The 14197-nt window shown below is 40.1% G+C and overlaps 1 protein-coding gene across 4 annotated transcripts in view; it reads right to left on the minus strand.

Annotated features, from left to right (window-relative positions):
• CLUAP1 (clusterin associated protein 1) overlaps positions 1 to 14197 on the minus strand; it is a 70859-nt gene that overhangs the window by 22960 nt on the left and 33702 nt on the right. For all 4 annotated transcript variants that reach the window (XM_010566994.1, XM_010566996.1, XM_010566997.1 and 1 more), the window contains one exon: positions 1318 to 1390. In XM_010566994.1, the coding sequence (XP_010565296.1) occupies positions 1318 to 1390 (73 nt within the window). The remainder of the gene's footprint in view (positions 1 to 1317; positions 1391 to 14197) is intronic.

Below are 14197 nucleotides of genomic sequence, written 5' to 3' on the forward strand. Positions count from 1 at the left end.
TTATACTTCATGCTGCTAATTACTGATGAAAGATGTTTGTCTCCTCTTGAACTTATTTACCTTGGAAACTGTCAGATAGCACAACCTGGACTTTTTCACTCAAGTAAATCCTTGAAACAATTCAACATTCTTATAATTTATATTACAAATCCTATGTTTCAGCTAAAACTGCTTCACTTTTTACTGCATTGACATAAGAAGATGAGATCAAAGATGGGCAGAAATGAGTGAATTTCCTTTCACGAGCTTGCTCTGAAAATCTCTGCCAGCAAACAAAGCGTGAAGTGCAACTTTTATGTCTTTACTCAATTTCAGCTTTCATGAACTCTCCCTCTGATCCCGAGAATTAACTTTCCTTCTATTTTCTCCCACTACCATATAAAAATGTACATATGGCAATATTAAATACACAGGGGTAACTAATGAGGAAGTTCTTGCTGATGCTTGGCTCAAAAGTAGCAAAATCTGGTTTGTTAGCTTTCTGCAAAATCTCAAGAGGTTGTTATTCCCTTCTGATCCTCAGCTAGATTTTTAATTAAGAGTAAGTTTAGGAAAAAAAAAAAAACCCAACCCAAATTTTAATTGCATTCACATTTTGCAGGTACACTAAAATCAAGCAAATGCAAGCAGGCAAATGTGGATCCTACTTTGAAGATTAGTGATATTAAAGAAGATTTCAAGCTGAGAGTTTTTGATCTGTGAAAGTTATGATCTGATAGACACATCACAAAGAATTAGTCTGAATGCAAAACAAAACTCCACGCCATGCAATGTGGCAGGCTAACTACTGAGGACAGAAATTACACTCCTGTTTTACAAGGCACACCAGCACATGCGTAATACAAGGCAGTCAAGCAGTCTCACAAACCAATGAGACCACTCACCTACACGCAAGAATTTTGCTGAGTAGAATCATCTAACCAAGTTTGTTCGCAAACCAACCTTTCATCAGCAATCCCGTCATGCTGGGACAAGTGCTGTGTCCACAGTGAGCCCATACAGGCTTTCATAATAGTAAAATGAAGCCTAAAATCTGCTCACTGCAATTGCACAGCATGTTTAGTGGATGACTGTTTTCATCCCTCAGCACTGCAGGTAAAATTTACAAGGCAGAGGAGCATTCACAGAGGTTAGGTTCCCTATTTCACTGTTGTCTTTTTAAAGTTGTTATCATTTCACTTTTTCTAATATAGCCTGTTGACTGTCATCTACCCCATGTCTCCTCCACTTCATGCTTGTAAGTGGATACTTACACATGAAGTAGCCAATACTTAACAATTTCTCTGCTAATACAAGTGGTGAAGAAATCCCACTTACTTCCACTCTTAAGCAGGTGCTGTTCCTCTTCCTTCAGCCTGTTCTGCGTAAGATGTAGCATGTTTGCTGCTTCCTGTAAGAGGTGAAAACAGCTGAATTAGAAAAGCTGCCATATTGCCCAGTCAAGTAGCTAATTGTATGGTGCCACAACAACAGTTAAGGGCACTCACAGGTAGAATGAGAAAAGCAAATTTCAGCATTGAAAATATTTTATGAAAAAAGGTCTTAATTGAAACATGGGAGGTCCTACTTTGCCCATGAAGGTCAGGATGTAAAGCATATACCCAGCTAAAACAGTGAAATGAAAATCAACCATACAGTCCCAGTGGCTGAAACCTCACTTATCCCATTGAAAATGAGTTCATTTGTCTTCATCCCACAGAAAATTACTGCTGTTACAGAATGGAAGTGGCTTTCTTTGTAAAGCAGTCTTCGGTAGTTGTTTTCAACCAATACTCCATTAAACACCAGAAGTGGTTTGTGAAATGATTGCAGCTTCGTAATACACGAAGCAAACTAGAATAAATTCACACATTTCCACACATGCACACAAAATGGGAGCAAAAAGCCCTATCAATAAGCTGGAGAAGTATAGCCATACACTATACTATAGTATTCCGGTACAAAGGAGAACCACGACAGCAAGACTGCACAAGCCCGGTTTGTTGATTTTCTTTTTTGAATATAGCAGGTTGTTGGACAAAAACATGCTGAGAAACACTATAGTAATGACAGTATGATAAAGTTACAACAAATCCAGTTCAGAGCAAATGGAAAAAGGTAGGTAGAACAGTGGTTGCTGTGCTGATGAAGAGAAGCAATTCACAAGTCCCAGTGCATTCAAAAGAAGGCCAATGATAACAGAAAATGTTACCAAAAGGCCCACAAGGACTTATAAAACCTGTCTTGCACTGTCAACCAAGTAAGGAATGTGACAGCCCAGAAGGAAAGAAGCAAGCTGATGCTAGCGGGGTAGTGGCAGTTAAGACAGACATTCTCATTCCAGCATAATGGATTAGTAAGAGAACATGGCCAGCTCTGTAGACAGTAACTGATGAGAGTAATTTTAATCTTCTAGGATGCATGCACTTGCAGAACATCACAGACCAGGTAGACTAAAGGGACTATTTGATTGCTGAACATCACAAAGCAATTGTAGGTGGTGTTTCGCTGAGTTCAAGAAGTTCTCTATCCTGTTAGGACTAAAATCTAGCAAAGATACCAAGGGACTGAATTTTAGGAACTAAGGTTCACTATTCCAATAGCAGCATCAGACAGAAAAATAGATTTTTAATGACATCTAGTTTAAATTTGGGTAATGTTAATGGTGAATAGCAAACTAAATGTGATCGAGTAGGTAAGATACCAATGCATACAATCAGATTCAGATAGAACCTACAATACTAAACAGGTGGCAAATAACTGATGGAAGGATTTAGTCACAAATTTTGCTAATTTTAGGTCTCTTCAATTCCAGTCAAGCAAGACAAGTAGATAGGAAAGCTAATTAACTGTGGATTGAATTTTCTGAGTCTTTGATTTTTTTCTATGCAAAATATGCTTATAATTAAAAACACCAGTTGCTTCGACATGGTCAAATCTGCACATTTACAGTGCATTTGCGGAAAGGAAACATGGACTCGGTTGGAATATCCATGCGACAGAGGAAAGAACATAACAAGAGCATCTGAAAATGGTTGAATGGTGGGCAACGTTTTTACACTTTCAGGTGGAAATGTGTATCCATACGTATGGCAATAGTGCGCTAGCCGAGAAAGGAATATCTCCTCCTACCAACCTCTAAGCAGCAGCAAACCACCAACTCCCACCCAGCACACAAGGAAGTTGCTGGAAACAGAGGCCTGGGGACTGGCTGGCATGATGCATCATAACTTGGCATAAAGAACTAAGTCCTGGGAGTTGAAATTCATGCTGAAAAAGCATGCAGAGAAGATGCTTACACGTGGTAAGGGGAAGTGATATAAGTCACCTGTACCTGGTGAGAAACCCAGCCCCAGTGCCTCTCTCAAGGCCACAGAGGAAATAAATTCTGATCCAGAAATCTGCTTTGGACAACCATGCAAATTGTCTGCTGTACAAACTCTCCAGTACTAACAGAGACAATGGCTCCACGGATGCTAGGAAGACTGCTAATGATTGCTTGGGACTGTAGAAATAACACTGCAAAAATGAAGCAGGCATGACAGCTTGAAGGGCTATAAAGCAGAAAGGTCATGATGCAAAATCATACTGAATGAGACACTCCAGCAGCAACCTGCAACAATATAAACTACTGAAATCTCTGAAGTGATGGATGTATATTCTGCAGGGAAAAGCTAATTCCATCTGCAAGAACAAGGAAGGAAAAGACACAAGAATATTTTTATAACTTGTTTCATGTAGATTCAGAACATTTTAAATACCCTCTTTAGGAAACTGCTCTTCTTTATTAATTCCTTCTATAAGGCATAAATAACAGTGAGGACAGAAGAGCCTGACTGAAGATTAAAGGAAAGGGAAGATGCAAGGATGCTGAGGACAGTGCGGTTATGGTAAGTGGGCCAGTAAAGGTTACCTGCCTCCTCTTGATCCATGCTGTTGACCACAATACAAATGACTTCCATATAGCAGCAACACATCTGCACACTGCCTGCAAACCTGCACAGCTCAGTTCCACTGACAAGAAGGGTAACCAATGCAATGATTAACATTTTCCATCCTCTTCAGTGTTAGCAAAGCCTTTCTGAAGACTGATGAAAGTCGAAATGAATGTGGACGTGAGGCAAAATTTTCAGAGGTTTCTAGCTTCCAATGTTTCCTTTGGTCTCTGTAGCATATGCCCATTCCAAGACCTCCCTGTGCAACAGTGGGTCCCAACATTTTCTGACTGAGCTTCACAGTTGCCATCTCCTTTCCCTACCTCTTCCTCCCTATCTGGTTTCTCCCAGATGGTCAGTGATTTAAACAAGTCTTGCCCCTGCCTCAGCAAACATTTACAGTACAGCCTCGCCATTGCTATGTCTTATTGGACAAATGGAGTAAGTGAGGATCAATTAGCCACCTGAATCTCAACCCCACTGGCTGTTGCAGCCTATGCAGTGTGTATGGCAAAGAAAATGTACAGGGAGAAAAAAAGAAAGGACATTTCCCAAATGTCATGGGGGCAAATTCATAAACCCAGAAAACATTTAAAAAATGTTCACAGACCAGTGAAATAAAGGGTACAGATATAATCATTGCCTAATACTGTAATTCAGGGCACACTTTAAGACAGCTGAAGCTGGCAATTCAAATTCAGTCAAATAAGCAGTCACCCTGCCCTGCACCCAGGGCCACTTGCTCCTTGCCTTTTATCACTCTCCTGCTCTGGTGCAAGCATTTGTGCAGCGACACAAAGAAAACCTGGTGAAAACTAATCCATCAAAACAAAATTAAGCCAGGCTAATTCTCCACTGCAGTTCAGCATGTGGCTACACATATTCTTGACTGGCACAATGGAGGATGGGGTGTTGCAGTTGTGGGAAAAACAGCAGGGGTAAGAACATGGGGTACTGTTTGTTTCAGCTTCAGTGCTCATTTATGGACTTAAAATACAAGAGAAATGAAGTCTAAGAAAATGGTTTAACCATACATATGAGCAACTTCCCCTTTCCTCTAGTCTTACTTGTGCTGCTGTCAGCAGCTCAGCTGACCTCATAGCAAGCCAGCCCAGAACTTAACTGGCAGCAAAAATGTTGATTTTTCTACTGGTTTAGGTTTCTGAATAGCTCGATGCATGGTCAGTCAAATGCCGCTGTCAGCCCAAGGGAGCTGCTGAAACTGTACATTGTCCCTTCCAACAGCAGCCCATTGCTCCATCAGTTTAGCTGTGCTGCTGGACTACCCTGCAAAAGCTTATCAAAAACTGCAGCAACAAAAACTGTTTCAAAAGGGCAGCCTCAAACCAGTTGGAACCAGGACAGCATCAGATAAGTGCTGTTTATAGTCCTTAACAAGTAAGATCTTCAAAGGAGGAGGCGGAAGCAATGGCAGATCATATATTTAGAAGGTAAACAAAATTTATCACATAATTTTTTGAAGTTACATACTCAAAAGAATCTGCAGAGAAATCTTAGTTCTGTTAAATTAGTCAAAGAATTACAACAGCTTCATTGGTTTAAGATTTGGGGTTTAAAAACAATGACAACTTTTAAACAGCTGAGTCAGTGGCAGTTTCAGCTTCTCTTTTCCCCTGCTACTTTAATGACTGCAATCATCAGGCTGCATTTTTTGGCCTGACCAGCTTCCACCTTCACTGTGGACACTGCTCCTCACACTTTATGTTATCTTAACAGATGTGATTACATTATCTTTCACAGCTCTGTAAAAACAAAACCATGCTAATCAGAGATGTTTTTCTCTTTGAGGCTGGCCACTTCTGTGCGACCCAGGGCTTCTGAAATGTGACAAGGGAGAAAGCTAAGGGTGTGATGACAACTGTGCTTTTTTCATGCCCATTTTCTAACCAGTTCAGCAAGAATGTTACCTGTCTTCTACAGCACACTGAATGCACTAAAGACAAATGTATATTTTTTTGTAGAATGGAGTTGAATGAGCACAATACACAATATTCTGTATCTCAATCTACTTTAATTGGCAAAGCAGATGGCTTTCCATCTCCTATCTGACTATGAAAGTCTTCGGAAAACAGCAATAAAACAAAATGCACGGCTGTTTGGCAGAATGTTTTAATATAAACTAACCTATTGCTCTACAGACAAATAAAATGCCAATTGTGAGTTCCTACAGCAGGGTGAATGGGAGTTGGCTTTGAAAAATCTTTTTACAGAAAGCTATACAAAAGCAGAGCATGAGAAATGCTTTTTCATTTACTATTTTTTATAATTTCTTTAAGAGAAGGATTACTGAACAGCATGCAATTACAACTACATGGAAACTACACACAACTACATGCAGGGGCTGGGGTGGGGGGGATTGGTTGGGTCTTTTTTCATTTTCAAACAGATGCCAATATGCCACCATGCAGAATGTCCTCCAGCAGCAAACCCACAGACAACTAGCTGGGCCACTGACTCAGTGTTTGCCTTAGGGCAAGTGATCCAGGATTTGAATAAACCACATGATTTCTTGACTGCCAGTCCTTTATGATATACCTAATGCTATTGAGTATTGGTTTAAACAATAAAATCAAGTTGCTGAAATCATGAGATTGAAGACAACTCTGCCCCTGCAGATTCCAAAGCAGCAAGTCTAAAAGGCTCAAAACCAGAAGGAACAAAAATGATGCAGTATTTGATCATTTAAAACATCCCAGTTTGGGGTGGTTTTTGTTTTGGTTTGGTTTGGGTTTTGGGGGGGTTTTTTTAAGTTAGTCTCAAAGTTTTGTTGGGAAAGTTGTGGAAAAAACAGTGGTGGGATTTTGAACACAAGGAATTTGTGCCCTGCAGCCAGCTGGCAGACAATGTGGTTAGCACTAAGTAGAAAGAAAAGGGAAAGAAGTGGGGAAAATAGGAAGGAGATAAGTATAAAAGAACAGGACAACACCTGCAGCTTGCTGACTTTTTTTGTTCAGATGCTAGCATTTCAATTTTTGCTTAGGCTATTCCTTCTGTTCTCAGACATCCTCCTAAACCCAGAAATCTCTCTAGACACCTCTATGTATAACCTTTTCATCTTAGTAAGGGAAAACAATGTTTCTTTCTGTTTTTTTTCTGGTGATTTGCTAGAGAATAGTGGTAATCCTACTGCTCTGTGGTACACTTAAAGTGTACCAATTTGATGATGGATTGAACCGCCTCATCTTCACCTTGCCTATTAATCTCAGCAGCTGTTTCTTGCTTTGTTATAGAACAAAGCAGCTGAGATTAGCTCTTGCTTCACGCACACAGTGGCATTTGTTTTTCATAATAGAGTGTTGCCACTCATTCAGAGGGGTTGAGATATAAGGACGAGGAGAAATTGTGTGGTGCCTGAATAGAGAATGTGACAGTACTCTTAATAAGAGGAAGCCTGCCAGGTACAACAGAAACGTAAGTGAACACAACACTGATGTTGCACAGCTAAAGTTCATGATACCATGAGGTAACAACCTACCCAGAGTTGTTTTTCAAGAGTAAAAGATGATGCTTCCTATATGGTGAACTACTATTAAATACCTCACCCTAAATTCATGTCTAGTTTTATGATTTGAATTGGAACATGGCTATGGTTCTGCTTGACTAAAAGTGACTGCAATGCTATGGGTTTCATTCCTTTTTATTCTGTTGAGGAATGAAGACTATGGGAGAGAGATAAGATCCATCTGAAAAAGTGGGGCAGAAGAATCTTTATTAACAGGCTTGCTAACCTATAAGAAGGGCTTCAAACCAGGTCTGCCAGGGAACGATGATGATGATGATATCCTGACAAGAAATGGTAGCACTGTGAACAGTGAAGGGGAGGCTCTGGCACATTCCTTGTGAAGGCAGCACAAGCAGGATCCCATCTCAAGCACCTGAACACAAGAACATCATAGGAAACAAAATGGGAGGAATTAGAAGGTGCATACATGCACGGCCTTGATCCCATCAGGATTACAGAAATATGGTGAGACCGCTTCTAGTTTGGAGAGTTGCACTAGATGGATATAGGCACTCTAGAAAGGACAGGCTGGAGGTGAGGAGGAGGAGGGGTTGCTGCCTCTGCAAAGGAGCAGCCTGAATGCTCTGAACATTGCCTTCTGATAGGTGATGAGCCCTTTGAGACTTTATGGTTAAGGATCAGAGGACAACCTGCTGACCTATAAAACGATACACATCATGCTGCATAAATGAATATACATTTTAACCTTGGACTTTTAAATGCCTATTGTTAGCAGATCACGTCACTTCAGTGAAAAAACAAAACCAAAAGTCACAGCTGGCAATATTACCAGAGGGGTCCTTTGGTTTCCCATCTCTTGTCTATAGACATTTGACCAGGACTTTCATTTTCCTACAAAAGTTACCAAAACTGAAAATTAAAAAAAATTCTTTCCATAACACACAATGTTGCACTCAGTAAATAGTGCAGAACCACAGGGAAGCTGGCTTACAGCTGCTTAGAGCCAGCAACAAAGCAGGACCCTGGCCTTCTGGCACAGAGATAGATTTTGCATCTAGAGGTTATTCTTCTTTGACTGATGATGCCACCTCAGTAACTATGAAGTGCTATCATTGTGATAGAGCTTTCTGATGAATACAGAAGCAGCAAACTCCACCAAACCCCCAGCATTAGATCAAGTACAGTGTTTTGGAAAATGTGGTCTCAAACAAATGAGCCATTGCTCCAAATACAGAGTTCTGCACCAGAAAAGAAAACATGAACTTGTTCTAGCAGATTCTCTGGATCCCTCATCAAGGTTCATACTAATAAATACTTAGTTTTTACAGACATTCATGCTTCTTTACTGTTTTGGCCTGAGGAGCGTGTGAAAGCCATCACCACTGGACATTTAAAGTTTTTTAGAGGTCATCCTTCCAGTGGATGAGCACACATTGAATGAATTGAAAATCATAAGCCCCTATTATAAGACCATCTGTCTCTTCCTTATTCTCATTATTCCCATCTTCTCCCTTGCTTTCATGTGCTGAAACAGTCATCGCCTCTCATGATTAATAGTCATTTTACAGTAATCATTTCTATTGAAACACATATAAAGCATACTTGAGAGTATTTTATACACTTAACTGATACTCACCAGAAATTCACCAACTGTTATCATAATACTGGCACCACCAGTGTTGGTGGAAGGGGATGGGGATTCATTTCTGCTGTAGTGTCACTATTTTAAATTAATAACTAGATTCATTGCCCTTCTTTAGAGAAAGATTTTTTTATCTTGAAACTCTTCTGTCCCAGCTAGCCATTACCTGTCACTGATGTATCTATTTTCAAAAGAATTTAATTCTTTTGAAAAATAGCAAGTCTTATGCTACTTTACAACATGACTGTCTTTCCAGGTTATTCTTTTCCTGTGTTAAACCCTGCTAACCTTGCATTTTGCTACTTCTTGTGGAAGAATTGTTCACTAAGAGTACTGTAATAGATACAGTAAAAGTACTTAAATAAATGGGGCAGAAAAGTATTAGTCATTCAAGCTGATAGAATAGCACTTATCCAAGTGAAACACCAAATTTGACTTAGTAGGCTCAGTAGGAGACCAAACAGCATTCATGTTGGTCAGTTCACAGTACACAGGTGCCACAGAATGTAGCATCCTCCACCAATAAATTCTGACACACCAACTCCAGTGACCACATTTATCAAAATAAACAATTAGATCTGTTAGATCACTACTGAGGAGCACTTTCATCACCAAAATCACAAAAATACCTCAAAAGTTTCTTGAAAGGTTTTTCTTTTCAAGGAAGTACACGTTAATTAACAGAACATTCATGCTATCATGAAAATTAGGAAAAAAGCTAAAATGTTCTCCAATGTAGATGAAAAGTATCATAAAGGAAAGCTATCATAGTAAAAAAATCTAGCATAGGCTCTTATGATGACTTGTTTTGGGGAAAAGTCTTTAGGAAGGTAAACAGCTATCAGGGATCTGTGGGAAAGAGGAGCAAGGAACAGGGTGCCCAGCTGAGTCTTTGCATAGGGTCATGTGAGTAGCAGAAGGCAGATGCAATTTATGGCCTAGGATACCTACACTGATGCTATTCTAACATAGCAGCTCTTAATGATACCAGGCTCAGGCTACACGAAGCCAGACGTTGAAGTGTATTCAAAAAACACACTTAAAGTAACAGGATGCAACACAACCCACAGCAAGTATTTTAAAATTAGATTGGTTTAATGTTTCTCACATAAACTTCTTCCTAAAGCTTCCATCATTACTTAGCAAGTTCTGACTTCAGTATATCCAGCTCAAACACTGCAATAACCACTTTTTGCAGAACTGATAAATTGGAGCTGGAAGTGAACAGCACACTTCATAATCTGAAGTTGAGAGGTAGCATCCTGAGACTTAAGGCAGATCAATTAGCGTTCCTCTTGAATAAGCAGACTGCACATGAAGGTCTCACCTAGACATTAATAGCATCCCTCCGGGAACTCAAAAGGAAGGGACTAAACAGAAAGAGCAAATTAGCTCAGGGGGACGAATTCCAACTTGGTAATTGGTCTTGCGCTATGGAATGCATTTCCTGACTTGCCTATAGACCAGGGTGCCATATTCATGCTTTGTATGAGCTCTCTTTGCTTTCCTCTACAGCTCTCCCCTCTTACAGTCATAAAGTAAACAAGTAATTCTCCAAGTAGCATGGTGCTTGAGCAACTTTTCATGCAATATAAAAGCTTTCTGCACAGGTTATGCCACTTTTTTCTGTGCCTACACATTACACATTTTCCATTAGAACAGTCGAACAGTGAACAGCTAGCCCATAGAGGCTGTGCAGTCTCTGTCCTTGGAGGCTTTCAAGACTGGACTGGATAAACTTTTGAGCAATGGGGTCTGATGCCATAGCTGACCTTGCTTTGAACAGAATTAATCTGGGATTCAGTCACCAAGAAAGCAGGTTTAGAAGTTATTTAGCTATTTTGACTTGTTTTCTATTAAAAAAAACAAACAACAAACCAAACCAAACCTTTCCACCTCAAACACTCCTCTCCACTGCTGTACTGTACCAGTCCAGCTCTGTGCAACCTTATCCCCTTCATTATAAGCTCTGCCAGTTCTGGAGTCAACTCTGGCTCTCATGAGCTTGAGGCTTCAAATCTTCCTTTACTCCATGACCTTCCCTCCCCTCTCTTTCTGAAGCTCCCATAATTAGGATCCCTTCTCGCATGCACACATGCACCCTATTTTGATTACTTCCTGGGCCAGCCAGTTCTTCCACACACCTACGTATGCATTTTACACAGTATGGATCACTTCTTTTCAGACTTATGCAACTTTTCCCTTGTCTATCTCCATTCATGCAACAATAATGGGAAAGAGGCACCATAAACATAGAGAAGCCTTCATAAAAAACAGATGACATATACCAAATGCTTCTGCTGAACTGCTTTTCCAACACTGCTCCTAGAGCACACTTTGCTGTGGCACCAATGAGAGCCGTCTCATTATTCACATAAATTGGGCCATTTTGAGAGCGAGGAGTTTTGTGTTGTCATGATTCACCAAAACAAGTACCAGCATAAATGCCTTTTTCAGTTGGTTAAAGCAGCATAGGGATCCTGCCTACAGGTACATCTAGCATGTTTATGCTAGGTTAAAGTTTTCCTTTCAGATTCAGCAAGATCCAGATTCAATAAAGCTGGCTAGAGGCTTGAAGTCAAAGGCCTCAAGAGGATGTAAGAAATACTCCTGAACCATCCAGGAACCACAGGTCAGAGCCAAGGGACCAGAACATTAGAAGAAACACAGCACTGAGCACACCGCTGAGGATTTATGTGACTGTCTATGACGGGGCATAGCTCAAGAGGATTGTGAAGAGGCAGAAGACAAAAGGATTGGTAAGGCACTGGCGGAGGTTACAACATGAGGCTAGTCGAGCTCACAGCCCTTTAAATCATCCAGCAGCGCTGAGTGAGAGAAATCTAAACAGAACTAAGAAAAAAAAGAAGGGGAAAAAAAAAAAAAAAAAGACCCAGACTAACATTTTCTGCCCAGAATTTTCCAGTTAAAATGCTTTCATACAAGGAGCTTCAAGTCAGCAATGACACTCAGGAATTCACTACTGCCTAAAATAACGTGACAGAGGATGGACTTTTTTCTGTGAATCAAATGTCTTCATCATTAGATATGATCCAAGTTTACCATAACGACAACTCCTCTCCATTTTTCCTATTCGCTTTTGTGGAAGATATGAATTATAATGACTCAATAACAGCTCATTGAGCATTCCCTTCGTGTGTTACATTTTTATTGTACCAAGCTTACAAGCGATATTGGTTGGATGTGTGATTTATTTGAATTAATGTACAATTCTGTAATGTAAACCTGAGGTCAGTTTGCAGTGTCTGAAGAAATTATCATCCAAATTAATATTGATTGGAAGTTAGTAGTCACAGCTGTGTCTTGTTCACCACCATAAAGCAGTCACTGTCACATCACTGCTTGAATCTAACATCAGAATTATCCTCTCCCTGTGTCACAGGTAGCACATACCCTTAAGTGTTCAAAGCGGGGTCAGGATTATTAGCTCTTTTCAAGGACAGCATTTATTATATTAAAGAGTAGTTGTTCTTGGTGAACTTGATGGTTCCAGGAACTGAGAACAGAATCTGCTGCCTTCCATCTTGAGATCAATTAGCTCCAATACAGCCCATGTTTCTTATAGTAAAGAATCTCTTCAACACGTGGCTGACGCACATTTCAGTTTATTTCTTATTTCCCACCAGTCAAGTCCCCAATTAAGAGGTGGCACCAGCAAGCCTCTCTTTAGCAGTCTAGTCTCCCTAGCACAGGAATTAGCGGCCTGTTTTTTTATGATTTCTCCAGCTTGAAAACATTTGCACTCCTAGCTCCTGCTCACCAGGACAGTGCTCTAGCTACTAGCTTAGAAGACCAGGATAAAACTATTTTTAAATATCTCATTGTGGTGGGTTAGAGAAGAAGAAAGTAAAGAATGTAAGGAAAGTAAAGATGACTAATGATGCAGACAAATCTCTCTTTTGACAGGGAATGGCAAGCACTGTTTCTAGGACTGTTCACATGCATCAGGCTTTAAGACAAAACAAGTAGGTAATCATCTCTGGGCAACCAATGATCTACAACATCAGGTTTCACCTTACACATCCTTCTTCTCTAGTTTCAATAACTCTGTGTTCTTCTCCACATAGTCACCCAGCTTAAGTAGTAGGGATACAGGATAGTGTCATTCCAGCCTACTCTACAGATTAAGAAACAGGGGCTGTTGATTTAAAAATCCTTGTGGCTAAGCAAGAACTGAGATGGAGGACACACTATATGAAGTCCTTGTTTCTTGTTAGAAGATGGCCACCAGCAGGTATTTAAAGTGAATACAGCACTGCCAAAGTGAGTTAGACCATGCTTACTTAACCAAGTCAGGTTTCTCCTCAGTCCTCTCAAAGATGCAACAAAGCTTGAGTAGGAGACAGGCATATAACTCTCCACCAAAGTTTAAAAAAGGAGGGTCTCAGAACTTAGCAGCCTAAAATGGAGGTTTCCATCGATTTCAGGACTACATCGTGCTCAAGGTAAGCCCAAATGAGAATGTAAATGGATTTCCAGCAAAACAAATATGACTCAGTCCATAAGCAGAAAGGTGTACTGTTTCCCCTAGGATTTCTTACTTTTCCTTAGCCCTGATGCTTGACCCTGCTGCAATGCTTCTGAAATGGTATGGCTCACAATTTGGCCCACTGGTTATCTCAAGATGAGAATCATCTTCAAAGAATCCCAACAGTATTCTGGAGCTCTCAGAGGAGAAGGCAATGTCTGCGCAAGGTGCAGTAACTCATGCTGCCAGCCCGTGCGCTAGGTGGGTGTTAGCCAAGGGTTCTGCCAGGACACCTATCCAACAGGTCTACTGTTCATACATGCATAGTGTTTAATTTTCATATGTTTCACATAATTGAACTAGAAATTGTTTCTACACAGCTAGAAAACAGAATTATTTTACTATTTAACATTTAAAAACTCAAACCTCACTGTTTTGCACATGAGATTACGCATGCTTGTGCAAACCAAAATGCTAGTCTCCTAGCTACTTTTCTTTGCTGCTAAGTACCAGTAGCAGAGCATAAACCTCCTAAATTTCAAATACATTATTTTCACATCACCTACTTATGTAATTTGGTGCAAATCACTTGCAAAACATCAGTCCCAAAATAAGAGTTATTTTAACTTTTTCTTTCAATCAACTCCTTGGTTTTTAATCACCTATTA

The sequence above is a fragment of the Haliaeetus leucocephalus genome, unplaced genomic scaffold (assembly GCF_000737465.1).
Source record: "Haliaeetus leucocephalus isolate CR32 unplaced genomic scaffold, Haliaeetus_leucocephalus-4.0 Scaffold224, whole genome shotgun sequence".
Taxonomy (NCBI): Eukaryota; Metazoa; Chordata; class Aves; order Accipitriformes; family Accipitridae; genus Haliaeetus; species Haliaeetus leucocephalus.